The 26,828-nt window shown below is 37.7% G+C and overlaps 1 protein-coding gene across 3 annotated transcripts in view; it reads left to right on the top strand.

Annotated features, from left to right (window-relative positions):
- The window catches only part of retreg1 (reticulophagy regulator 1), a 31,063-nt gene extending 5,245 nt beyond the window's left edge, over positions 1 to 25,818 (top strand). Inside the window, exons 1-8 of one of the 3 annotated variants that reach the window (XM_044368039.1) lie at positions 10,450 to 10,729; positions 13,275 to 13,384; positions 16,888 to 17,005; positions 18,381 to 18,465; positions 19,621 to 19,743; positions 21,330 to 21,400; positions 22,648 to 22,771; positions 22,875 to 25,818. In XM_044368039.1, the coding sequence (XP_044223974.1) occupies positions 13,287 to 13,384; positions 16,888 to 17,005; positions 18,381 to 18,465; positions 19,621 to 19,743; positions 21,330 to 21,400; positions 22,648 to 22,771; positions 22,875 to 23,395 (1,140 nt within the window). In that variant the 5' untranslated portion in view covers positions 10,450 to 10,729; positions 13,275 to 13,286 and the 3' untranslated portion in view covers positions 23,396 to 25,818. Of the gene's footprint in view, positions 1 to 10,449; positions 10,730 to 10,840; positions 12,099 to 13,274; positions 13,385 to 16,887; positions 17,006 to 18,380; positions 18,466 to 19,620; positions 19,744 to 21,329; positions 21,401 to 22,647; positions 22,772 to 22,874 lie in introns of those variants that run through there. The other 2 variants (XM_044368038.1, XM_044368037.1) reach the window with 2 other exon arrangements.
- The last annotated feature ends 1,010 nt before the right edge of the window (positions 25,819 to 26,828 follow it).

A 26,828-nucleotide genomic window follows, 5' to 3' on the forward strand; every position in this document is an offset into this window, starting at 1 on the left:
GAAACATCACTTGGAGCTCTGCGTGGAAGCTATGATAAAAATAATCAGTGATTAAAGTAATCATTGTTGCAACCCTTGTTTATATGTGCAGTGATTGCATTCATTCCCTCATAAAAACTCCCTCTAATTACAACCTTGTGACTTTTTGCTCAGAATTGATCCTGTACTCACGACATGTTCAATAGATTAATAGATATATGTGGTTTGCAATGTGTGTTTTGTGCTTTTTCAGCATAAAGATGCATTTGTTATAAATACGTAACCTTCATGATTCAATCGCCTTTGATTTAATTTCGTGTGTGTGTGCTGCCGTAGCTTGTAAACAAGCGGTTGTCAGTCAGATAGTTCCAACTTTTTTTTTTTTTTTTTTTGCTTTTTTTTGAGTTAATTTTAATGGATAACTTGTGTGTAAGACTGTAAGAGGAGAAAAACTGTTTCAAAAAGGACAACAAGTGTGTATTTAATAAGAAAACCTCAAAAATATGAATACATCCTCAGAGTTTTATAAAAAATTAAACCGGCACAGATGACCCTTTATATATATATAGCATCTATGAAATCTGAACAAATAATATATATTTTGCACATGGTTTTAGGAGTAATAGTCCTTGTTCTTCTTGCTTGATCGCATTGCAGTGAATTTACTCATCAATTCTCTTGATGTGACTGGTGTGCTTATCATGCTTTTAACTTTTACCACTTGGTGGAGCCTGAGCTCATTCAGTTGGCTCAGGTGACAATACTGTATGACAACATGAGTGACTTGACAAATCCCCCACATAAACTTAAACACCAGGCGCTAATCTGAGTGTGATGTTAGCATCATTTATTGCCCTGTTTGAGTTTGACTGCAGGGATCAACTTTGACATTTTCATCTTCCCTCTGTTAAAATCTGTAAATAGTAAACCTTTGGCCTGAAGCTTTCAGAGGGAGCACAGATTGTAGAATAACACTGGATCACAAAGCTGCAATATGTGAGGCTATGACAAACATTAAAGGGGACATATCAGGCTTTTTGTGATTGTTATTTTTATACTGTTATGATTGATGTTAAACACGGTAAAAGTTCCAAAACTTGAGGTGAACGTATGTAAAAATGTTCCCTGTGAGTCAAAATCCAGGGCTTCATCCTGCTCTATTTGCAAAGTTACCTCTACTTCCTCCTCATGATGATGTCAGATTGCGCACACATGCCCTCAAACAGCCGTCTGTAGGTAGCGTTTGTGTTGCTCACGTTGTCCACTCACATATTTTGGATCGGATTCAGGCTTCATCATGTACAGATGTATTTGAGAAGTTGAAATTTCGAGTAAAGAAGGAGAAAAAGATCCTGCTACTATAGTTTGTTTACGTAGCCTCTGGAGGAAGCCTCCTGAAGCTGACCAATCAGAAGAAAGTGGGCTGATTAGGAGGGGGGCCTTAAAGACACAGGCAGAACTGAGAGGCTGCATAAAGGGCCAGTATAAGATAAATAAGGAGTTTTTAACTGTGAAACATGTAAGGATATTCCAGTAGAGCCCCAGAATATAAATATAGATCTGGAAATGTGCATGATACGTCCCCTTTAAAGTTAATTCCTAATTTAGGAGATTGCACGTTCACACAACATCTCAACTCAAGTGCACTTACTTAACTTTTTCCTGGAGCTTTAGACCATATCACACTTTCATTTAACTGAGGATCTATTACACAAATTTAAAAAAACAACAACATTTAATTAGCAAACCACATAAATCACTGTTTTAAATAGAGGTATTTCATTAATGACAGTTATTGTGTACTTGTATTTTTGTGTCATAGTGTTTGTTTAGTCAGCGGTATGGTTTAAGAGATGGTAATTGAAATATCTTGACAGCTAGTGGATGGATTATCAAGTGTTAGCATGCTAACATGCTAAACTAACATGGTAAACATTATACCTGCTATCATCAGTATGTCAGCATTGTCACAGTAGTTAAAGCCTGCATGAAAATACGCTAGATGATGCTCGATAACGTCACGCACTAATTTGCATATTTGCAACATCATGAGTAACCACATGTACACAACATTTCTTTTAAAGTAAAGTAAATAAAATGAAGTCAAACTAAAGATTACGGACTCTAACTAGTTATATCAATGGCTAAATTTATCTCTATGGTGCTGTCATTTCATTAACTGGATGAAACGTTTGTCTGTTTCTATCTGTTTGTCTGGTTTAAAAATTTGAACAATCACAGTTAGAAGAATTAAATCATGTTTACTTTTTCACTTGCTAATGCGGTCCATGTTGTTGAGTTCTGACCCATTTGGCCGATTTAGTCTGGCTTGTACTCGAACCTGCAGCCCCTCTGTAAATCCACAGATTACTGCAGGCGGCTGTGTAGTGGAGAGTCACATTGGTCATCTGGTTCACACTCCTGCCCTCGTTTTGAAAGTGTGTGTGTGTGTGTGTGTGTGTGTGTGGCTGGTGGTGGTGGTGGTGGTGGTGGGGGGGTCCGTTACTCGATGCTGCTGCTGGTCCCAAAGGCTTGGTGGGATTCAGCGGAGGTGAGAGGGATTTGTGGGCGCCAGGCTGGATGCAACACATCTGAGTTGTATAACTGAAAGTCGGGTGAGTCCAGGTCAGGGGCGGCTCAGAGAGCGTTTCCATCTCAGGATAATACCAGTAAGCAGAGTAAGAAAGACGTAATGCAACATGGAAAATTGAGCTAAAAATGGTGTCAGTATTGTTAAAGTTTTTACTCGGGGGGGAAGGTAAACACACAGAGTTTGTGATTTTCATATGAAGCTTTTTGTCATTCCCAATATTTTTGGGAAATGTAATGAAAAAATGAAAAACGTTCACAACTCAAAGTCCACGTATACAAGCTTTTTCTGGAGCTTCATCACCACATGCAGGTAGTTGAGTTATCAAGTAGATCTGTTGACAAAAGCCTCATTCGGACAGGATTAACATTACAGAGAGAGTTGGGGAATGAAATATTCACCGTGCCCCTCTCTAATTCAACTCATCATTCCAGACGGCACTTTAACCACGGGGAAATGACAGGATATGAATGGTCTATAATAGGCATGGACACTCAGCAGGACAAAGCCAAAAGCCTCCCCAGGGGAGTGCCGAAGAGTTGAGGGTGAGGTAAAGATAGTGTGTGAGCTGAAGAAGAGTCAAAAATCCTTCTCTGAGTCAAAACACAGTCAGGTCTTAACGAACAGAAATGAAACACATATTGATATCATTCAGTGTGATGAGGATCATTATCTCTGATGTCCATTGTCAATAAACCTCCATAAATCTGCCTAGAAATCAGAGGCTACAGAACTTGCATAAGAATCATCACATTTTTAATTTTTCCTCAGTATTAAAGTAATCCAGTGATGGTTTTCTGTACATCCACGGCTACATGGTAAACAGGAACTGCTAATAGCTGATTCAGTGGACTCTTAAAGTTGCCAGTATGTGAACAAATACCAGCAAAAAAGGAGTCTGAGAGAGAACAGCAGTACCTACCTGTAGCTGACATTACATCAGCCTATTTAATGAGCTTTTACAGGGTCTTGTTCTCCTGATGGTTTTAGTTTTTTTTCATCATATTGGTTCCCAGATGGATCTACATGTTGGTGTTAGCATGTCTCCATCTGTCAGATCAGTAGAAACATTTTTTTGGACTTACTTTATTTTCACACAAAATTTAAATGTTACACTGAGCTGATAAAATGCAGCAGAAGGACAAGCAGCTCTTCAGATCCACTTTAAAATACAGGGACATCACTCCGGACTGGATTAAGGAGGACCAGCGAGTAGGTTATTGGGATTGGAACTATTACTGGGGTGAAGGGTGACAATTTACCTACATACGTGCTCTGGGCTGGATTAAGGCAGGTAATGTTGGTTGGTCTATATTTATATTCTGAGGCTCTACTGGAATATCTTTGAATGATTTACAGTTATTTATTGCAGCCCCTCAGTTCGGCATCTGTCTGAAACAGGCCATTTTATCTCCCTGTTGCTTTAAGCCCCCCCCTCCTGATGAGCCCACTCTATTCTGATTGGCCAAAATATGTAACTGGACAACATCAACAACCTCAGCAACAAAGGCTACAGTATACACAGCTGTCTGGGGGCATGTGCGAACAATCTGATGTTAGTTTGATGATGAAGTAGAGGTAACTAAGCCTTGGCTTTGGACTTTCAGGGAGTATTTTTTACATATGTTTACCTGAAGTTTTGGATCTTTGATTATATTTAACATAGACATCTGGCATTGTAACACAGTATATAAATAACAGAAAATCACAAAAATAATGGTATGTCCCCTTTAAAGTCCCCCCACCTCACTTAGAGACATAAATCTAGTCGACATTGGGATTAAGACTTCAGCATTTTTGCCTTTCATTGATAGTATATAGTTGATAGGATGTTAGGAGAAAGAAAGCACACGAAAGGCCTCTGGACAGCTTCAAAACAAGGACCTTGTGGTTTATGTGACACGTATCTTAGTCCCTAAGCCGCAGTGATGCCCTGTAACTCATAAATCAAATGTCCTCTGTTTATATGGTTGATGTTTTGTTGTTTTTCCTTGCGCTGTGGAAAAAGTTTGAGTCATTACTTTCCATCCTCCTTTCTGTATCTACATCTGTAAATGTCTCTTTCTGGCCTCTCTCTCTCTCTCTCTCTTGCTCTCTCTCTCTCGCTCTTGGTGACATTTGGCCAGCTGGGTAGGATTGTGTTGTTGTCACCTGCTGTTGTCTGTCAGAGGTGTCTTGTGGGTAATTGTGCATCAGGATCGGGGCAAAGGCTTTGTGGAAGATTAGATGCTGACCCAAAATGCGAGCTGACAGCTGGTGTGTTTGAATCAACAGTGTGTGTGTGTGTGTGTGTGTGTGTGTGTGTAGAGTCTGGAATCTAAAACACATCAGTGAAATATGACATATATATGTCATATTTCACTGATGTGTTTTATATATATATTTGCTTTTTAAATGGTATATTCAATCATTTTCTCTCCATGATATTGTGCTGCACTGGCTCAGCTGATGTGTACGCTATGACATTAAAAGGGAATTCCACTACAAAGTTTGTTTACAGGTGCTGCATATGTGAGAAAAAGCTGTTTAAAGTCTTTTGATGCTAGCAGTTCCAAGATCATAATCTCTCACTGAACTGTCAGTGGTTACAGTGCATTGTGGGTAATGTAGGGACCAGGTTTTAACAAGACAGAGTCCAGGAAATAAAAATGATGATATCTCTGGTTTTGCTGCAACGATTTATTTTTAACTGTCCGTCGTGAGTCTGACAGTGTTATCAGAGCATACAGGAGTTAACTCTTTAAGATATTAATAAATATAAAGAAGAATGAAGTATCAGTGTTCTCTTTAAATCTTAATTGATTTTTGGGCATGTTGGCAACAAGATATAAAACACAACACTGACATATTATCCCTTTAAGTTGATATGGGTAATGTTTTGGCAGACAGTTGCTTATTTCCACATCCAGCAGTTACGGAGCAACATTATCATTCATTTGGAGTCGTGTTTCTGTCCACCTGGTGAATGTAAGTCCAATATTCACTCTCTTTTAGCTCTGTTTTTGCTCTCTACCAACTCCTGAGGGAAATATCTGGCTCTTTAGCTGCTAAATGCTCCACTATGTTCGCCAGCTAGTCTACAGCTGTTTGCTGTTTGGTGCTGAGCAGGTAGTGTGCAGTGGCTTTTTAGAGCTTGTTTACTGAAAACAGCTGCCTGTTGCTGACTCGTCTCATGATACCAGACAATAAGAGGTATAAATAAATGCACGGTAGTTGCTTGAACGGCATCGAGAATAGTTGCTAACAAACCTACGCCCTTTACATTGTGTCAGGGACATGCCTTACCAGAAATGATGCCTTACCAGAAACTGCATGTCACTTCCACAGTATGAAGGACCGCCCTAAAGACTTTGGATTGGTTCTGCAATGCAGGGTTTTTTTAAACTCTCTACTCTAATTGTTTCCACCCAGTTTTAACAATGAAAGCTTAGAGACTGACCTGTGAGTCTAGTTGCTGCCAGAAACATCACTGATGAGAGAACCAAGAGAATAAAGTTGCAGGCTGTAAAACCAAGGTGCAGATTTAAAAACGTATAAAGTAATAATCAGAATAAAAGAATATAACAATAATAAAGGAATAAAAAGCAATTCACAGTACAACAGCACAGCTATTACTAGCTATTAGTGATGTGATGTTCTTTTTCTGTATATACTATACATGATGATGAAGGTTTAATGTTTTTCTCATTTTCATTCAAATGATGTGATATTCAAAACACACGTGTTGTTCTTAAGTGTTAAATCCACATTAAAGTAATAATCTTGTAATAAAAAGTAATAATAAATGTCTGTTAAGTCACTATCTATCGCTGAATGAGGTAACACAATAGTGACCGAGCCTATGGCCCTCGCATTTGCAGTATTACGAACTGGGTGTCGGTGGCAACGTTCCTGGGAAAAATCACGCACAGTTAGTGATGTGTTTTCCATCACCCAGCAGTGGTTGGTCCGCCAGAGATGGCTAGGTGGAGCTAACGCAACAGACTTGCTCTTCAACTCACTTGTGTGTGAAGTAGCAAACTGTTTTTCCAGTCGCCATAGGTGCCACCAAAGAGAGCGAAACGGAGATCTATGAGATTGTTACTTTAAATGTCAGTGAGCAGAAAACTGCTGCTGCTCAGCTCTCTGTAGGACGAAAATTTTCAGCCATGTCGCACATCTGGCCACACCCCATTTACTGATGTCACAGCTATCATTAATTAACCACATCATTAAAAACCCAAATACAGCATAATTATCATCTTTAAAGGCTGATTCGACCTCTTGTTAGGTTGAATTTGGGTGAAGATATGCTTGGAAATTACGTGATTGTCAACAAACTCTACGAACTGAAAGATAAAATGTACTGTACAAAACAAACAATAGAGTGAAGGAGCTGTAAGTCAAGCGCTGTCCGTATGTGCCCCCCACACTTTTTTAATAAGATGTCTAATCAGGCAGTAAGCATGAAAACACTCGTGCGTGTCAGGGCTTTAACGGTCATGCTTATAAATGTAGACAAATGTCATGTTACGCTGAGTGATTTGTGTTTTTGCGGCTTAGAGCAAAGACTGTGCTGCTGTTTGTTCCCACAACAAACACAAAGTGTCTCAAGAGTTGTGAAACCTGAGCACAGTGTGTGCATGATTTCTGCCTGTGTGTGTGTGTGTGTGTGTGACTCAGCTGTTTCTCCATTGCCGGAACTGATTCAGAGGAGTGACATGAAGCAGTCGAGCCAATCAGATAACTTGTCACAGAGTGGGTGTGCATCAGAGCGAACCCTCTGATTGGACGGAAGCCGCCTGGTGGAAAACAGCACAACAAACCAGACACGACTATTTCATCACAGTCAAGTGATGTGATGAAGTCATCAACAAGAGTTATCCTAAAGAGCTTCTGGCTTTTTATCTTAAAATCACACAAGCATCAGCCCAGTTATTGTGTTTATAAAATTCATCTGGTTGACCAAGTGGTACATTCTTAAGAGAATATTTATTGAAAAATGTGTTACAAAATATGTTCATTTCAACTCGTTTTCATTCCCAGGGCGTCAAATCCCCCTCTGGTTTTTATATCCCTGCCTCTGCTGAGTTACTTTTATTATTGGTGACAATAGGCCGATCTGGTGTCGGATACCATTATTTAAATAAATAAATATTCAGTAACTTTATATCTATGTATTTATTTGTAACATTTATTTTTACAAAGTTAGGAAAGCAATGTTTAAGTCGAGCCTGATGTTGCTTTATACATAAAAGAATGATCCCAGTCTCCACACAGTGAGGCATACAGCTCATTAATTAAACGCTGGAATTGATTGGTACTTGGTATCGGCTGATACCCAAAGCCCAGGTATCGGCATTGGGACTGAAAAAGTTGGATCGGTTTAGACAGTGAGGTGTCATTTGTGTTTATGTTCTGTAATCCAGCAAATACATGTGTTGAACGGTGTTATAATGTGTAAATTCTTCTTTCCACATTTATAAAACATCATATATCAACCTGCTGTATGGTATAATCCTAACTGAGGAGTGCTCATTGTTTACCCAACTTTTTCTTTACCACATCATCTACTTAAAAAAAAAAAACAGCTGCATTGTCCTGTGTACTGAACATCATGTTTACTATAAAACTAACTATGGACCATGCCTGAAGTGCCCAGACTGGTGTTTGCACCTGAGAACGACTTCCTTGCGCAACTTCTAAGAAAGCACATGTGTAGCAACGTCCACCTGATATGTCATCATGACAAAATCATGTCAACACTTTCTTAACAAGTATTTTTTTAATGTGTATTTGAGATTTTTTTTTCTTCAATCAGAAGCTGAAAAAAGTAAACAAAGTTATAACCTACCTCCAGTATGAATCTAAATGTGTCGAATATTTTATAAAACCAAGTTTCTCTTGATTGTTCTTAATGTGTACTGAGCCTTTGAAACAGATTCTACACTGGAATATTTTTTAATGAAAGTTAAGTTTGTTGGGCTAAGAATTACATAATATACTATATATATATTAAGAGATTTTTTTGAATACTGTGAATTAGTCAGTATAAATTTGTTTGTCTGAAAAGTTAATGATCTTGTGCTTCTGGACTGAACTGTGGGTTGTTCGGTTGTTAGAACATAGTTAGATTTCATGGGTTGTTGTAGATATTTTTAGTGTAGTTCTGTATGAGAAAAGCCGCTTAATTAGTACTGGTCTTATTGCTCTGTCAGTGTTTAAAATCTCTGGACTGTTTCCTCGTTGGCCTTAAATCTATGTTATCTTGGTTAATGAACATTTTCGATACCTGCAAAGGGAGCTTTTTCAGTGTTTTATTACAATCCTTGATGCTAATTTTAAAAATGCTTGTGATTGTAAAGGGCTGCAGTAAGTAGATATATTGTTATTGAATTAACAACCTCTTTTTCAAGGGAGACCTGGACGATACAACATCAGGCACACAAATAAAACAAAACTAAAAACTGGGTGACAACGTGTGACGACTCAAAGAACAGAGAAAGTTACAAAACAATTGTCTGGATTAAGCTAAAATAAGCTAAAAAATAGATACGGTTAGTAAAGGAATGATCCAAAGTTGCTTTGAACGTTGTTCTAATTCACATTTAAGTCATTATATATCATATATTATTTTCTCATTTGTACACCACACAAACACACACACACACACAGACATCCTGCTGTCAGATAAGGATCGCTTCACCTGCCCTGATGAAAAAAAAAAAAAAAAAAAATCCTTGGAATAAAAACTGAGGAGATCAGTTTGATCATGTCAGTAAAAAAGTAACCAAATCTATTGGTATAATTAGTAAATTAAGCTATTTTGTAGACAAAAAATGTCTTCATTTCCTTTATTATTCTTGAATTTGTCCTTACTTTTCATATCACAATATAATGTGGGCGAGTACATTTCCCACAACTCTTCACAGAATCTTTCTTCTACAAAAACACTTTGTCAGAAGTGCAGCCCACTCGCCTCTACGCTCCCCATCGGCTCCTCTGGTTTAACTTCTTACAATCTATAATATTAACGTTTTCCAAATGTGTAGGATTATATCGATATGATACAATTCAATGAGGGTAATATTTCAGATCATTTCAGGTCTCATTTTTTTAAATTAACTCTCAGATTCACTCAACCAGACAATCAAACATCTGTGAAGCAGAAGTCAAATTTTCAGTGTATTCAGTGAGTTCAGATTTATGGAGCAACTATTCTCATTGGGTTTAAAGTTTCTTTGTCCTTAAAGTCCTTTAGAGCATATTTAAAAAATAATTTAATTAAACATTTAATTTAATTTTGGTTTTATTGTTTGTTTGTTTTTTTTAATGAAAAAAAAATTAACAGTGTGACTTTGTTTTTCTTTTATATTTATATACTATATGTATACTATTCAGGTAGAGGAAATCTATAAGTCCATCTAGGCTTTTTTCCACTCCCTGCACATTTTTCTGGCATTGTTTGTGTTTATTCCTTATATTTTAAACTGTGCAAAATGAAATAAACCAAACCCTGGTGTTGGTAAATCAATAGATTGGGTTTATTGTCCAGCCTTAATAAATAACATTGATTGATTTATTATTTCAATAGGTAAAAAAAAACTTTTAATAAACAACATGTGTTGTTGCTCACTTCTGAAGTAAACCACCAGTGTGTAGGGAACACTGTAATCAACATACAAACAACACTGTGTCAACCCCTGACAGAATATGAGACACACATGTCCTCCCTCATCTGTCGGTTCCTGCCCTGTCACTGACACAACGGGAAGTGTGTTTGGGAGGGTTGCTGTTTCTACCCACCCTTAACCCCATCCGTCTGTCTTCCTGATGGCTGCCAGTCGGAATGTAGTGTGACCAAGTTATTTTTAGATGAGGCCTCTTGAAATACTCCAACTGGGGGCTTCATTGAGGATAAACACAAGCTGCTCTCGCGCCGTGTGGTGTGGCACGTAAAACCTGAGTTTGGCTTAACCCCGAGCTCGCGCCAGTGTTTTTTTTTTCTTGTTGCTGGGAAAGACAATTCTACCTGCCGTTCTAGCTGTTTCTTGCTTTCAACTTAACGAATATATCACTTTGACCATACAGTTTTTGGCTGACTTTAATAGTGTCGTTGAATCTTCTGAAGGAACCCGAAGCTCTTGAGATGTCTCCTGAAGATCGTGGGGCAGGACTGAGGTATGACTGGAGTTGTGTTTGATCTGGGAAAGGAAGTAGAGAAGACAGAGAGCAGTGGCTTGCTTCTTTTGTCTTCTTCTTAAAGGGTCAGTTCCCCCAAATCACAAAAAATGTGTATCTTCTTATTTACCTCTTGTGGTATCTTACAGTGCAGACAGTTTGGGTTTTATGTAGTATCTGTTGCTGAAATCTCTTCCACCTGAAAACAAGTGAATGGAAATTTGTTTGTGGTGACAGCACTGTTTTTCCAGAATGCCTTAGTAACCCCAGGTTACTTTTAACTAAAGAAAGAGCCCCGAAAAGAGGAATGGTGGTGAGTGAGAAAATATGGGTTTTTTTTTCCCAAATTTTTTGGTGATTTAGGTGAACTAGAAATTTAAGGCTTTTGACAATACTTAAGAATCTATCATGTGGGGGACTGTTATCTTGTTTTTGTCTGTGTTTTGATTGTGTAATTAGAGTTTGGCCCCATTCTTGTGCTTAATGAACTCAACTGATGACAAGGGAAGTTGGTTTTTTGGTGCCTTTAATTCTCAATTTCAGTCTAAATAGATCCATAACCTGAACAACACGGCATGAATCTACTTGGAAAGCAGTACACATGGTTGCGTCATCACTCCTTTTCCGTCAATGACACCAGTGTCTTCTATTACTTGTAGCTTTTGGCTTAGTGTCTTGGGCAGATACATGCAGACTGGCATTTTGCAAAGGTATTAACTGGATCAACTGGTACTCCGTTAATGTCAGCTCACTGTATATGTGGCTGTACACAGAACGTAAACAGGTATTAGTTACCTCAGAGTCAGGATTTCTGTTATATATGCCCATGCAGACAGGCGGGGAAACATATTTACACCTCCCTCCTTGGATGTTTTTGTCGCCATTCCTTGCATTGTTTGTCTTGTTCTATTTTTAAGGCGCCATCACTGGGCTTGTTAGAGGCTCAGACATGCCACTCCCTGTGTTGTTTTAGAGATTACTGATTGGGTAAAAAGTGATATCTGCCCAACAGCTGCTCATATGGTTTTGCTGACCTCCTTTCATGTCTGCATTGCTCTGACATGATTGTTGTCAAGATCGCTGTAGAAGGTAGAACATTTTCCAGTTCTGGGCTCGAAACAATAGCAAAAATCATTTCAGACTGATGGATTGGACGGAGCGATGGACAGGACTGGTGGAGTAATGAAACATGATATATTCTCTTCTCAGTATCCAAAGTTTTCCTGGAGCACTGACAGCATGTGACAGGAGGGCTGAAAAATATTGAGATTTGCCACCCATGTGGGTGACAGCTATTCTTCCTACATTGTGCAAATGCTTTCAGATAAACTTGAAACTACAAACTAGTGAGGCTGTCAGAGAGACAGATGTGAGCATGAATTTTAAGAAATTTTAAAATACCCCATCTAATAAAAAGAGGAAGGAAGGAGTCACTTTCTACTTGTTTCATACCATGGTCAGTGTACGGTAAATATTTATTTCTGAACTTGTGTCCATTAAATCATACTATAATTCTGGTCAACATTTTATCCCCAATTCTAAATCAGTGCACAGATATCCATACAGTGATTCATGGAATGAAACCCTGTTATAATTAACCTGGGCATGGGTTGAACAGACTAAAAACAATGAATGACATCTCAAACACACACTTTTTTTATTAGTTTTTAATTGCACAATGAAATTCTTAATCATCAAGAAATAGCTGAGTCTGAAAGCCATAACTACTTGTGGATTGTATGGTCACCACTGTTGCTTGAGCCTAATGTACATTGTGTAAAATGTATACGAAGAGGATGAGTTTCGCTGCTGTTTCTTCTCATTCAGCAGAGCAGGTTTATGTAGTATTTGATAGTTGATAGATAGTATTTGGCAGTCTCCAACTTACTTTGAACGGACTTCATGTTGGTCCACAATTTTCCTGCAATAAATCCAGGTTTTACCAATCCTGAGGAGCCATGATGCATGACAAGATGTTTGAATATAGGAAAGTAATAGAAGAGATGGATGTGAAGCATAACAGTTGTTACATTTCCTTTGCTAAGATCACAAATTTGACTAGTTAGCTAGTCAGCGGCAGGACTTTAAAACACTAATAACCACACCAGAAAATGCAAAGTTTTTTTAAATTTAGACGCAAAAAGGTTGCTCTGTTCAAGAGTCAAGATATTGCTCAACTTAGAAGTTGACATGTTTTGATAAGAGGGTTGGTGTCAATTCAAATTGGACTTTAAGACTGAACCTCTTGTTTTGTTAACATGGCCACACTGTCATCTATGGCATTGAACTCTGTCACGTCCAAGGTTTCCAAATGGTTAGAGTCTAAATATTCGTAATATATTCTTTAACTACAACTAACTAAAACAAAAGTGGTGTCAGATTTTCTAAGGAAATTACCCAATAACAAACTTTGCCACATTCCAGGCGATGCAGTGAAACTTTACCGTACATTGTCCAAAAAGACTTTCCTGGGAGACTGGGAGTCTTACATGGAACAGGGAAATACTTAACCTGTCCATCCCTTACTGCTATTATTACTTCACAGTATCACTGTCACATGTTCAGCCCATCATGTTTCCCTGGAAACCAGCCTCCTATGGTGGCACGTGCCTGGAAAGTGAGAGGGGAGCAGCGGGTTGACCTTTTCGTCATAAGGTTGGATGTTTGGGTCAGGTGGGAGGGGTGATGGGTGTATATGATATACTGTCGCTTCTCTTGGCCTCTTGTGCTTGTTCCCTGCAGCCCAGTATATACTTGATTTGGGGGGGAGACAGAAACCACTATGGTTAAACTGATGTCAATTATTTTATGTGGTTCATGAAATGTCAGTAAAAAGTTCCCAGAGCCCATGGGTACTTTCAGAATGTCTTGTTTGTCTGACTATTGTCTAAAACCCAAAGATAATCAGTTTATTATCATAGATCATTATGAAAATCAGATAATATTCACATTTGGGAAGCTAGAACCAGTGAAGTTTTGCGATTTTTGCTAAAAAAAATATGGCTTTAATGATTATTCACTCATTAATTTCCTGGCAGTTGACTAATTGATTAATCAATTGACTAATTGTTGCAGCTCTAATAGGGTCTTCAAGGCTATTGCAAAATGTACAAGTATCTTTAGATTGATGCTAATCGCCAGTTTTTTAATCTAAATTAAATTTTTAACTATGGAATAGCAATGTTGATTGGTCTGTCCACCACTTTTGTCCAAACTGAAATATCTCAACAACTATCAGATGAATGACCATGAAATTTGGTGCACAAATTCATGTCCCCCTTAGGATGAATTGCCATCACTCGGGTGATTCCTTGACACATCTTCTCTAGTGCCACCGGGTCAAAGTTTTCACTTTTGATTGACTGGCACAGAATTTTGTGCCATCATCAAATGAAAGTATTAATTTGCTGAATATTTGGGTTTACGACCAAAGACCTGCAAAACTAATGGCAGTTTACTTTGTTTATACCCTCTTGTGGACCACACACATGCTTTCCACTTAGCGCAGGAACCTCACAGTTGTGTTAACTGGTGGAAACCTGCTCAGCTGTTGTAGTAACCAGATCTCCATGGTGATTTCACACCAGCTGTATCCAGTACAACTGCTTTCACAGGACATGTGGTCTCCATCCTCTGTTGGACTTAAATTTAGCCAGCGTGATTTAATGTGATGAACCCTGTAGAGACAGTTACTACACTGTAGCCTAGTCTTACACTGAAAGATTGTTTTCTTTGTTCCAAAATTTGAACACTATTATGCTTTAAAAACATCATGGGATATGTTGTTTTTGAATGCCAACACATTGATAATTGCCCCCCCCCCTCTCTAAAAGATTGGTTAAGGAAACTCCCAATGACAAAACCTTTTGGGTTACAGCCAGTTAAGCTAGTGGAACAGAGACAGGACTTCTATTCTATTTATATATCGATTTATCATAGCCACACATGTGCTTTTTATAGCTGTTTTATGTGAATCAGGAGGGAGCATGATAGTAGAGCTTAAACGGGGAGATGATTTTTGGGAACTCCCAACCTGGAAACTTTCATACCTCACCAGGTGGCTCAGGATTCCTAGAGGTACCACAGCCATAGAGTATAAAAGAAGTGGACGTAGCCACCATGATGTCACACACTGATTTGTAGACTACTGTTTTGAGGCCTTGAGTTTGGCATTTTGGCTGTCACCATCTTGGTTTTTTGGAGCCAGAAATGACCATATTTGGATGAGAGAGTGGAGCTAACCCTAACAATAGCACTTGCTAGCTGGCTTGGTCAGCAAGGTGCATCTGTAATAAATGTTTACTGTGATATTAATTGAGATGCTAATTTTGGCTAGCAAAAAACAGGCTTAAAACTAAATGAACATACTGGAAAAACTGACTCCTTAGAAGGTCTTTTAGTACAATTGAATGCTGAACAAGACTTTTTAGGTGACCAAAATGTTACACTTAACTTTCATGAACTGAAAATACACTGAAATAGCGACAGCTCTTAGAGGGCTACACCTATACTCATAGAGTCTGCAATTACAATACATAACCAATGTTGCTACACATGTATCTAAATTGACAGGTCACCATGGTAGCAACTAGTCAATCACAAGGTAGTCATGCCCTAAAGCATACCCTGCTTTGTTGTCTATTTTAATCTAAATGGGATCATAATTTACAAAATGAATATCAAGCTGAATTGAAGAAGACTTGAAACTAGTGATTGAGACCTTAAACACATTAGGAAAATATTTACTGAGGTAATAAATCAAGTGAGAAGTGTGGTCATTTTTCTCATAGACTTCTATACAATCAAACTTCTTTTTGCAGCCCATAGGGTCGCCCCCTGCTGGCCATTAGAAAGAATGCAGGTTTAAGGCACTTCCGCATTGGCTTCACTTTTCAGCCCCAGAGCTAGCCACTTGACCACAGCCTGAAAAGCACTTTCCCATCTGCCACCTGTCTGTTAAGTCATCTTGCCAGTTTTATTGTAGGCTTCTTAATTTAGACTATGACATTTGCATTGGACTGGCTTTTATTTCTTGTACTAAATTTTATCAATGACCCTCAACCAGTAGAATTCTAAGCCTTCAAATAAACCTCTTCAGTCCCTTTCTTGGTCAAGTCAAATGCTGATACTATTTATAATGCAGTCACTGCATTTCATATCAATAATTACAAGGTGATCATCCATGCATACCAACAAGTCAACTCAGTTTGTTTGTAAAGCAAATTTAAAGCAATGTTGAACAAAGTGCTGTACAGATTTTCAAGACATTATTTTAAAATCTAGACTGTGGAAGCGCAAATTTGAGTCAGATAATGGCAGAGTGCTGGAGGAGACTCCAAAGAGAAACCAAATATTTATCCAGCTAATGAAGTAAGAGGAAAGACTTGATTTTGGAGATTGTCTTCAGGTGGAGGATACTGGACCAAACAACTGTGAAGGGTGTCGCTCGTAGTGATGAAGCTATAGAGAATTATCAGAGGCTCTACAAAAATGGCCATAAGTTCCCAGTGCCCAAGCTTGTGTCTTCAAAGTGTTTTATTTGTTTCGACCAACAGTCAACGTTCAAGGTATTCAATATACAACAATAAATCAGAGAAAAGCGGATTATTATCACCTTTTAGATGCTGGAACTTGCAAATGTTTTATAATTGACTGAGTTGTTGTTTATTAGTTTTCTGTTAATTAACTGATCAATTAATCCACTATACACTTCAGCTCTAAGTGAAAGAAAATATATTTTTGAAGGATAAGTCCAATCCTCATACTACAGTGACAAAATAAAAGACCTATTTGGATGTTCTGATGATCATCTACTTCCATCGGCCAAACCAAGACACCACGATCACCTCCAGCATTTTCATTTGTTTCAAGTTTGGGCAATTAAAACTGCTTGGATAACATAAGAGAAAGATCGTCATTAATGAAACCAATGGTAGGACACAATCCCTTGGCTCCAGTATCAAAGTCAGACACCTTCAATACTCAACCATATACTCGACTTCTTCTTGCCTTCCTCTCTAGGACTTTTCTAGGAGTCAGGGGAAAAGAAACTAAGCTGATTTGCTTTAGATGCTGCAAGCAAGACATTGGAAATTAAAATTTCTGTCAGCCATTTTGAAAGATGACTAAAATTGCTTTTGCCTTTCTTCCCCCTGTAGCTGGGAGATTATTGACTCAGGCCAGGACAGCCGGTCTGGGACTGGACTTCAGCTCAGCGACTCCCTCAGACTCTTCCTCCAGGAGACATCAGCTTTCAAACAGCAAAACCCTGGCAAGGTGAGCCAGAGACGGCCGATGACCCCAGACTAAGGTCAACCATTCACTGAGTTACTACAATAGAGCAGAGAAGCATATGGTTGTCAGGCTTCCTGAGGTATTTTGCCCATTCAGATACATACATACAGTACTTCATCACTCACTAGGACTTTGGTGGAGCAGATTTGAGCGAAAACTTGTCTGAGCATTCAAGAGCCCTCTATATAATGTGCAAACCTCCACTTGGAAGTCAAGTAAACTTGGAGTTTACTTGTCTGTGTCAGTCATCCAGGTCATGGTTATCCAAGGAGGGTTGAATCGAGGGCAACTGGACTTGAATGTAAATACTTGAAATTTACTTGACTTGAAATTATGAAAGTTTTCTCACTTTTACACTGGAATAAATAGTCAAAAGAATCCAGCCTTTGTTTAAAGAAAAAATGATATACTTTATTGTCCCCATAGGGAATTTTTTCGTGTGCTTAATGAATTAAGAAATTAATTAATCTATGCAGTGGCTTAATTTTGGTTCAGTTTGAAATTACAATGGGTGTTTGAAAAGTTTGTTCTTGTTCTTGAAACCATGGAGTTTCAACAGTCTGTGATTCAAAGTTTGTGAATTGGGTGTAATTACACTTAATTATCAGTGATGCAAAATATCAAAAGATGTAATGATTTATCTTGAAAGTTTTGAAAGATATCTGTTTTAATATTAAGTTTTATTTGTGCTTTCTCAATTCTTAAATTCTCAAAATACAGTTTTATTCCATTTGACCGTCTACATTAGCTTATTAGATGTTATTAGATATATTATTAGAGACAACAGAAGTCGTACTGCATGATTAAATTTGTATAAAAAATTCCCTCCATGACCATGTAATTATTTGCAGCATTTTAAATGAATAGTTTAAAGTTTAACAATATGAGAAAATGCTTATTGGCTTTGAGATTATCAATCAATCAATTTTTATTTATATAGCGCCAAATCACAACAAAAGTCATCTCAGGGCACTTTTCACATAGAGCAGGTCGAGACCGTACTCTTTTAATACCACTCTCACATAGCATAATGACTAGAAGCAGGGGAAAGAGCCAGGCTGGTTCTCTCCAAAGTTAACAATACACCTATCAACCTACCATACCTCACTAAAGCCCACTAATTAATATGTATTTTCTTTGTATAATCTGTACACAAACAGAAATGTAAAAACAACAGTTTGTTTTTTTAAGGGGAGTTCATCAAGAAAAGAATAAGCGTATTTCCCAAAATGTCAAACTATTCCTTCAATGTGTTCAAGAAAGTATCTGATACTCACGGTCTCTGCATGAGAAGAGAATATATCAGTATACATTTTTTTCTGTCATTCTTCTTGTGTTTGCTTCCTTTCTCTTGTAGTTTTGCTTGCTGGTTTGCAGTTTGTGTACCTTCTTTGCTGTCTTAGGACGCTACATTCCAGGGATTGTTATCTCATATATTCTAGGTAAGTTAATTTATAGTCCCCCTCCAATCCAAAATGTGTTTTTCTTGTTCCTTCAGTTGGATGTTCTCTTCTCTGTGCTGAATGATGCACATACAGAGTTTGTTTTCACATTCATCTGCTGAAGGAGGAAAGTTTTTCTGTGCTCGACTTAAATCTCAGTTGAACACGTGTACCATGATTTATGACGTCACTTATAGTTTGGAGCCAATCGTGGTCCAGTATGTAACTTACATTACAAGTGTGATGTGGAAACTTGAAGCCTCCAGTGCACAAACACTGAATGGACTTTACAGTGAATTAGGAGACATCTTGTGTCCAGCAGGAAAACCTTTGAAATAAAAAATGTTTACATATTCATAGATTGTAGATTTTTAATGATAATAATAATAATAATAACAAGGTACTGTAATTGAACTTTTTTGTGTAAAAAACCATATCAGATACAAATTATCATCCAAAGCAGAGTATTTTTTATATGTCTTACAACATGTCTGGCAGGGATCTCTTTAAAAACTTGAACTTGAAAACTTTAAAAACACATGAAGAGACTGTTATCACACTGCACTGATATATGCTCTGATTTTGTTGTAGCATATTCATTACATCTGAATAGAGCCCAACTGATAATTCATTTGAGCCAATATATCGTTATACAATATACTGTATAGTTTTTCAGCTGGTAAGTAACAAGAAATTGCAGTACAGAAATGTCAAAAATTCAGTATATTTGAGGTAATTAAAAACAGTGTCTCTGTTACATAGTTTGTCCACCAGAGAGCACCGAAGAGTTTATTTTTCAACTGTAAAAAATGTCCTGCTTTGTACATGTTTTGGTACCAATTCTTTATTTATGGGTTCCATGTCACATTTGTGTGTTTATATGTTTATGTACATTGTCAAATATTGGTATTTGCCTTTAAAATCCAGTGTAAGTCAGACCATACTGATTAACTGATCCATTGGCCACATATTTGTTATTGTGGTTTTGGTTAAATTGACATCCAGTAGGAGCTAAGATACAAACTTCACCAGTTAACAATCATTCATTGAAAATGCCACAGGTCAGTGCAAATTGTGATTAAGAAACAACAGATCTATTTTTTTTGAAACAAACACTTACTTTCTCTTATTTTCTGTCCTGACGTCTCTCTGCAGTGCTGGGCGTCTTCCTGTGGCCTCTGATTTCATCTCATGAGGTCGGTTTGTGGCTGGAGCCAGTTCTGCAGAAGCTGGACTTTGGCCTTGGAGAGCTCCTTCGGAAAATCAAAGAGAATCATGGTACCTACTATACATGCAAAATATGAAATATACTGTATATCAACACGTTCTGTCTTACAGTTAGTTTTCACTCCGTCAGCATCATTGCATCGTGCAAAGTGCTCATTGTTTCTGCTCTTCACTTTCAAAGAGATCAGCAGTCAGTTAATCAGTAGAGGCTGAACTGTATTTTACTTGTTCTTTGATTTTAGTTTCCATGTGGTGCTCATGACTTTTTATGACCACTCTTAAAGCTGTTGCTAACTAACCAGTTTGTCTTCTGAAAACAAACTGAAAATGAAAACAGATCACTTGCAAGAAAGAGCTAAAGTATGCTTTCATGGTGAAATTTCTTTTAGTTTATAACAGCTGGCAATTGTAGCGACATAGGCGCTGAATTTGTAAATTCCCAGGGGATGGCAGATATACCTTAACAACCCCCCCACATCCTCCATGAAAAAAAAATCCACAGTGTTAGATCGGTAGGGCACTTAAGTTGCCTAATCAGAGTGGCTGCATGACTTTTTTGAACGTATTAGTTAGGCTTTTTGGCTTTTGACGTCTTACAAAAAGCAGTGTGTAGTCGGGGTCACATTTCAAATGTCTATGAGTTGTTAACAGCTCCACCAAATAGTGATTTTTCCTTCTAAACTTCTCGCATGGTTTCATTTCAATAAATGTTCAAATGATCCAATATTTCACCAAAAATCAAAAATGAAAGAAAATGTCCAAAAACTGAAAACAGATTTGTGTATCAGAACTTTGTTTTTCCTTCTTTCCTTTTCCATTAATCATCTCACAACCCCTCAGATTTATCTGGTGACCCCTTGGAGGGGCCCAACCCCTAGGTTGGGAACCACTGGACTAAACTATCTAATTGTATATAAAGTAGTTGAAACTAGCTCCACCTCCAGCAGCTACAACAGTAACATGCTGCTCTAACACTGATGCTTCACTATTAATAATCTAATGATGTCATATATAATAATATATCAGTCAGAGGGACCAAACCACTACTTTTACTGCAATACTTTAACTACATTTTACTGCTACTGCTTATGTACTTTTACTTAAGTAAAGGATCTAAGTAAAGGATCTAAGTACTTCTTCCACCACTGGGCGGCAGTGGTGGAAGACTTTTATATCAGTGCACTATGAGAAAGAACAGAGTTGTCAAAACACCTCCAGATTGTAGTCATGTGCATTGAATGTTGATTATAGTCTACACGTCTTCATTCTTTCAACACAAAAATACACAATGAGAAGAAGTCCTACACAACATTCGGTCCATCCAACCTTCATCGGGTATATGGGGAGCATCTTAACACTTCCAAATATGCTGTATATATACATACAAAAGGCTGCCTCAATCATCCATTCAGAGGACTACAGATGATCAGGTTTGACTGATGAGCACCTTTAACTAACATGAAGCACATGCATCACCAGTCCGAAAAGAAAAAGCATTAGACAGATTAGAAAGATACAAAATGGCACAATATTAACACTACCAATAAATCTTAAGCAACATCCATATAACACTAACATCCATACTTTTGTGTTTCAAAAAAAGTAAATCAGTGCCGTCCTTGTTTTCTTCCTTGCAGAGAAAAGACTCATGCAGGCTCAGACCGAGAAAGAGGGCATCGAGTCGGACCTCTCCTCCATGTTTCCCAAGGTTGGCTGATCATCTCATCTCAATCTAATTATGCCTCTGTTGACTGTCAGGTTCCAGTTAAAGCTAATTGAAATTCGATACACATGATCCACATCAGCATCAAGGCCTGTGCCAAACCGAAGGCCAAAAGATACTTTTTGAAGGTTGCTTGTCAAGCCAAACACCTGTGAGACTTGAAAATCTTAGCACAAGGTCCCCTTACTGGAAATCAGCAGAAGTCAGCTGCTTGTCAAACTGTTTCCAAGGTAAATATTGAACCTTTAAGCTCAAAAACCTTTAAGTCTCAAGATATTGAGCTGTTAAAATCCTGGAACAATAACAAATGAATTAGACAGCGACAGGCAGGTCTTGCAAAGCTACATAATTTGAATATTTGAAGTGCCCCTCCATTTAAAAACATGTTTTTTCTTCTTGCCCCTTCATCTATTGAAAGAGGAAAGTTTCTCTGTGTTCACCTTAAATCTCAGTTTAACAAGTGTGCCTATGAGCACAATTTGTGACATCATAACAAGTTCGGAGCCAATTATGGTCCAATATACAACTTACACAGGTGTGATGTGGAAGAATTCAAGGAAATGAAAGACTTGCATCTTGACATCTCAACCTGTGACACAACATCGAATTTGTCCAGACAGAATTCAGACTCTTGACTTGGACTTGTCTTGAATTATTCAAGCCTTGACTTTCCCAAAAAAACATTTCTCCTTGCTGGTTAAGTTAAATCTGAGCTTCTGGCAGAATAAACCCGCTCTGAGGGAAAAACTGTTGGGGCCTTTTTGACCACCTGACCCCCAAATTTACACTCTTTTGAGAAATTGAGAAAATGAAAACGCATTTTAATACTAGGTGTGAATGCAAAGACCCATAGATTGGATATTATTATCCAGATAATGTATCCAGATACAGATCACATGTTAGTACTAGGTGTAAATGGGGCCTAATGTTGGGGCCTTTAAAGGATAGTTCTTTTTTTTTAAAAACATCCTCATCCTCAACAGCTTAAGTCTCATAGTAGCTTCAATTGAACTTCAATTGAACGATGCATTTTTACTTAGAATAAGGACTGTAGATTTTGTCCCCCATCATTACATTGGATTGGATTACATTGTACATATGGACATGTGAGTATTGTATTCAGCTGGACTTGAAAAAAATGTGAACCTATCCTTTAACTATAAATCAAGTGCAATGCATAGACTGTTACTGCGCCCTAAAATCTGACTTCTCCATGTGTTTCCTTCCTGCAGCTCGACTCCACAGTGTGTAAGGAAATGTCTGTGTCGGATACAGAGGTGTCTGATGTGACATGGACAGACAACGGTACATTCAACCTGTCAGAAGGACACACACCACAGACTGAGAACTCAGAAGGTACATTTGGTAACTCTGTATTGGCCACTGCTCATCAAATTCTTGCTGTTTTTGTGTATATATATATATCTTAACCTTTGTTAACTTTAACTCATCCTCACAGACCTCGACAGAGAAGAAGTATTCACTGGCGGCCTCCCTGAATTCCCGTCTCTTGACAACGGCACGACGAACGGCGACGACGACGATGACCTCAGCCTCGGCCTTCCCTCGCCTCACCCTCAGTCCCAACAGCCAATCAAATCCAAGCATACACCTCCTCCACAAAAAGACCAACCCGCCTCCAGCGCTCTTGAATTGGTCAACCAGATGGCGGGCGACGTCATCGCCGCCGCAGTCACAGCCGCCATCCAGGAGAGGATAGAAGCGGCTGTCGGCATCACATTGGCGAGCGAACACCGAGAGCGGTCAAGACGCCCAGAATCCACCAGGCTGCTGGAGCTGACCGAGGAGTCGGACAGCGAGGTGGAGGACTTTGAGCTGCTGGATCAGTCGGAGCTGGAGCAGCTGGAGGGGGAGCTGGGGCTGGGAGAGGTGAAGGCCCAAGCCAAAGAGGAGGCTCCGACCCAGAGCGACAAACCGGCCTCTGAGGGATTCTTCTCCAAACTCCTGAGACGCCAGTGAATGATGAAGAGTACGGTCTGCAGGGGAGGAAGACGGGTTACAGAGGACATGTGGGGGACAACGTTTCCATTCTTCTTTTTCCTATAGAGCTAACATCACCATTTTAGATCTGATCAGTCTGTGAAATGTGGAGGAGCAAGTGACGTAATATCAAAATCATCCCACATAATGCCGAGATCAGACTACACAGTATATTTTTCTTTTTTTTTTTACTTTTTATTTGTTAACTCATTTCATCCATGCATGTAATTTGTTCTTCATGATACAACTCATTTCATCATTTAATATAAATAAAAACAAGACAAAAAACATACCATAACATGAACATCATACATAAATCCAATATCAATAATTAATAAATAAAAACAAATAAAGTATAATAATCATAATCATAATAAAAGGATATTAATAATAATAATAATCATATAATACAATAAATAATAACAAATTAAAAGTTAAATGAAAGCTGATTGTGAAACCGTAATAGAAAAAAAAGGCCTATATGTCATAATAATAGTTTCCCTTATTCAGTGTAATACTTAAAAAACACACTTCCCCACGGACCAAAACAGAAAAAAACACTACACTGTATCACTTGTTCTAACTGCAGAAAAATGCATTTTTCTACCAGTGAGGGAGCTGAGGGGATGTTTGGGGTAAAGCTAGAGACTTCCTGTTATGTATTATATTATATCACAGTGGTTCCCAACTTTTTTCCTTCTCCTATGCCACCATTGAGTAAACTGATGACCCCTGACGAACTGACATATTTCATGGATATTTCATGTTATATTGATTGCATAACAAAAACAGTACAGAACAATCAATACCTGTATAATTAACCCAAATAGTGAACACACAACAAGCAATTTGGATGAACTTTGAGCAGATTATTTCATGTGAATATTGCAGAGAATCAGAGGTGAGTTTTCCTTATACTTTTAATAACATTTTATACAATTCTCTGTATTATTTATTTCTTTATTTTTAACTATTATACATTGGCTTCTTTCAGACATATTCAGTGTTCCCTTCCCCTTGATGCTTAACCATTTTTCTATTAGCGCTTTGGGTGTTTTAGCTGCGTACATTTCTAATGCAGGATGAGGCTATTTAAGGTGCCCTTATCCTCATGAGAGTTTTTAAAGTTTATATCTTTAATAACAACAATTACATTTACAGTTGTTTTCTTCACAGATATTAATGAGATGTTGAGACATACTGTATATTTTAAAAAGATTTGCTTACACCCCTTAAAATCAAGAAGGCCGTGTGACCCCCAGTGAAGCTTTGACGACCCCTAGTGGGGGTTGGGGCCCCAGGTTGGGAACCAGTGATGTATTATACTACATACTGTATATATATATATATATGTATATATATATATCACAACTGACGAGATTTAGTTTCAAAACTCTCACAACACACACGTAGATGCTGGATTCATTCATCCAACTACATTACCCAGAATTCCACAGATTTATTTGACAAGACATCATCAGACTGAATGACAATCATTAAGCAATCAAATCATTCTTTATGCTCAAAGTAAGACACTGGTTGGAAAGTTGACTAAGAGAAGTAAAACGTAGGGATTTTTATTATTTCCTTTTTATATAATTTTTTTAATGAGACACTCATGTTATTGAAGGACCTCTATTTTATTGCCACATGCAGCAGGTCTCAAAACATTATGCATGGAAATCTGCCCCAGATTAGGATCCAGCCTGACTTGGTCCCTGGTCAAGTCTCTGGACCTGTGAAAATCTCTGTTCTTTACAACATATTAGATTAAAAATAAAGTCAAATTTTGTGTCTGTGCACTGACATGAGATGACATATTTTTCATTTGCACCTTAATGATTATTTAACAAAGCACCTACAGAGGACAGTCTGCAGTGTTGAGCATCAGTTGTGGATTCACTGAATGAACATAAAGAATGACTGAACTGTTTCTTTAACATGCGTTGTACATTAAAAAGATACTGTTTTTATAATAAAGACACACAGCAATGTATAATGTATCCTCTTGAATTAATCATGTAATGTCTTGTATTAGCATAACTTTAAAGATGATAATAGAAATATGTGTTTATCAGTGCCTAAGAGGACTTTGTAGTGGCTGCAGTTCATTTCTAGCTCACATGTAATGACTGTATCAGACAAGGAAATGTTCCAACCAGATTCAAACTTCACTAAATAAAAGCTATTCATTCAATAAAATATTCATTCAATCGATTAAATGAATCATTCTCTCGTTGACCTTCTGATCGTATCAAGGTGGCTTCTGTGCAGTTGCCTTAAAGTGAGAAACTGATCGAACCTGGTTCAAAAAGATGTTGGTGAGTCAGAACCAAAATGTATTAACAAAATGTACTTTTATGTAACTACACTCAATAATGTCAATAAAATGTTGTAATGCAGATTTTTGTCTCAATTATTTGAGCTCAGTTTGTGTTTGTGAATGCAGTGTGTGTGTGTGTCTTTTCTGTCTCCAGCAACTTCTACTGTCTTAAAAACTACATCGATTGGCCACATGGGGGTGCTATAATAAAAGCTTTTAAATCAACTGATTTCTCTACATTTTACAAATTCACACTAACACACGATATCTTAGACAAAACATGTATTTGTCATTTAACAAAAGACTGCAGCCACTTCTCTATAAAAATACATGTCTTTGTTCCTTTATGGGACATTATAAATGGGAACTGTATTTGTCTTTGATGCAAATGTTTTATAATCCTACAAAACCCAACAAAAAGGTTTGAATAAAAAGAAGGTGAGAACACGACATGTTCTGGAGCCTGATTGTAATGAATGTCAAATAATAATACCTTTCGCCTTCGGTTTTCAATTCATATAGGATGTTGTAAAACATTTTCTTTTTTGCATTCATCAACAGTGCAAACAGTAAGAAGTCTTGCACTGATTTTTTTTTTTTTTTTTGCAGTAACTTTTTATGCATCTTTATCATCTGAACTGTTAATTTGGTTGTAATTTCTCTTTATTACAGCATATCTCTGATGTATCTTGTCTAACAGCAGATTTTCTCTCCTGCTTCATCTTGGTTTTCTTTTTCTTTGAATTGAATCCCCATTTATCAATCAATATATACTATACATATATTAGATTGTTTTTAACCTCATATTTTACCTGCTACTGTGAATGTTAGAGATTTTACACAAATAAACTAAACTTAAGAAAAAGAAAAGAAAATATTGCAGCTGACTCATAATGAGTCCAGATGTGAGCAGCTCAGAAAATTTAGCTAAATCACTAAAATAAAAACTAATTAATCTGTCTGTATAGATTTCAAGGATCTAAACATACTCAGAAGTGTCTCTCTAGTACAAAAGGCACAAAAGTTCAACAGATTTATATTATAATCAAACAAAGAGACAAGAGCATTTCCAATTTAGTGTTTAGTGCT

The sequence above is a fragment of the Thunnus albacares genome, chromosome 12 (assembly GCF_914725855.1).
Source record: "Thunnus albacares chromosome 12, fThuAlb1.1, whole genome shotgun sequence".
In the NCBI taxonomy this organism is placed as follows: Eukaryota; Metazoa; Chordata; class Actinopteri; order Scombriformes; family Scombridae; genus Thunnus; species Thunnus albacares.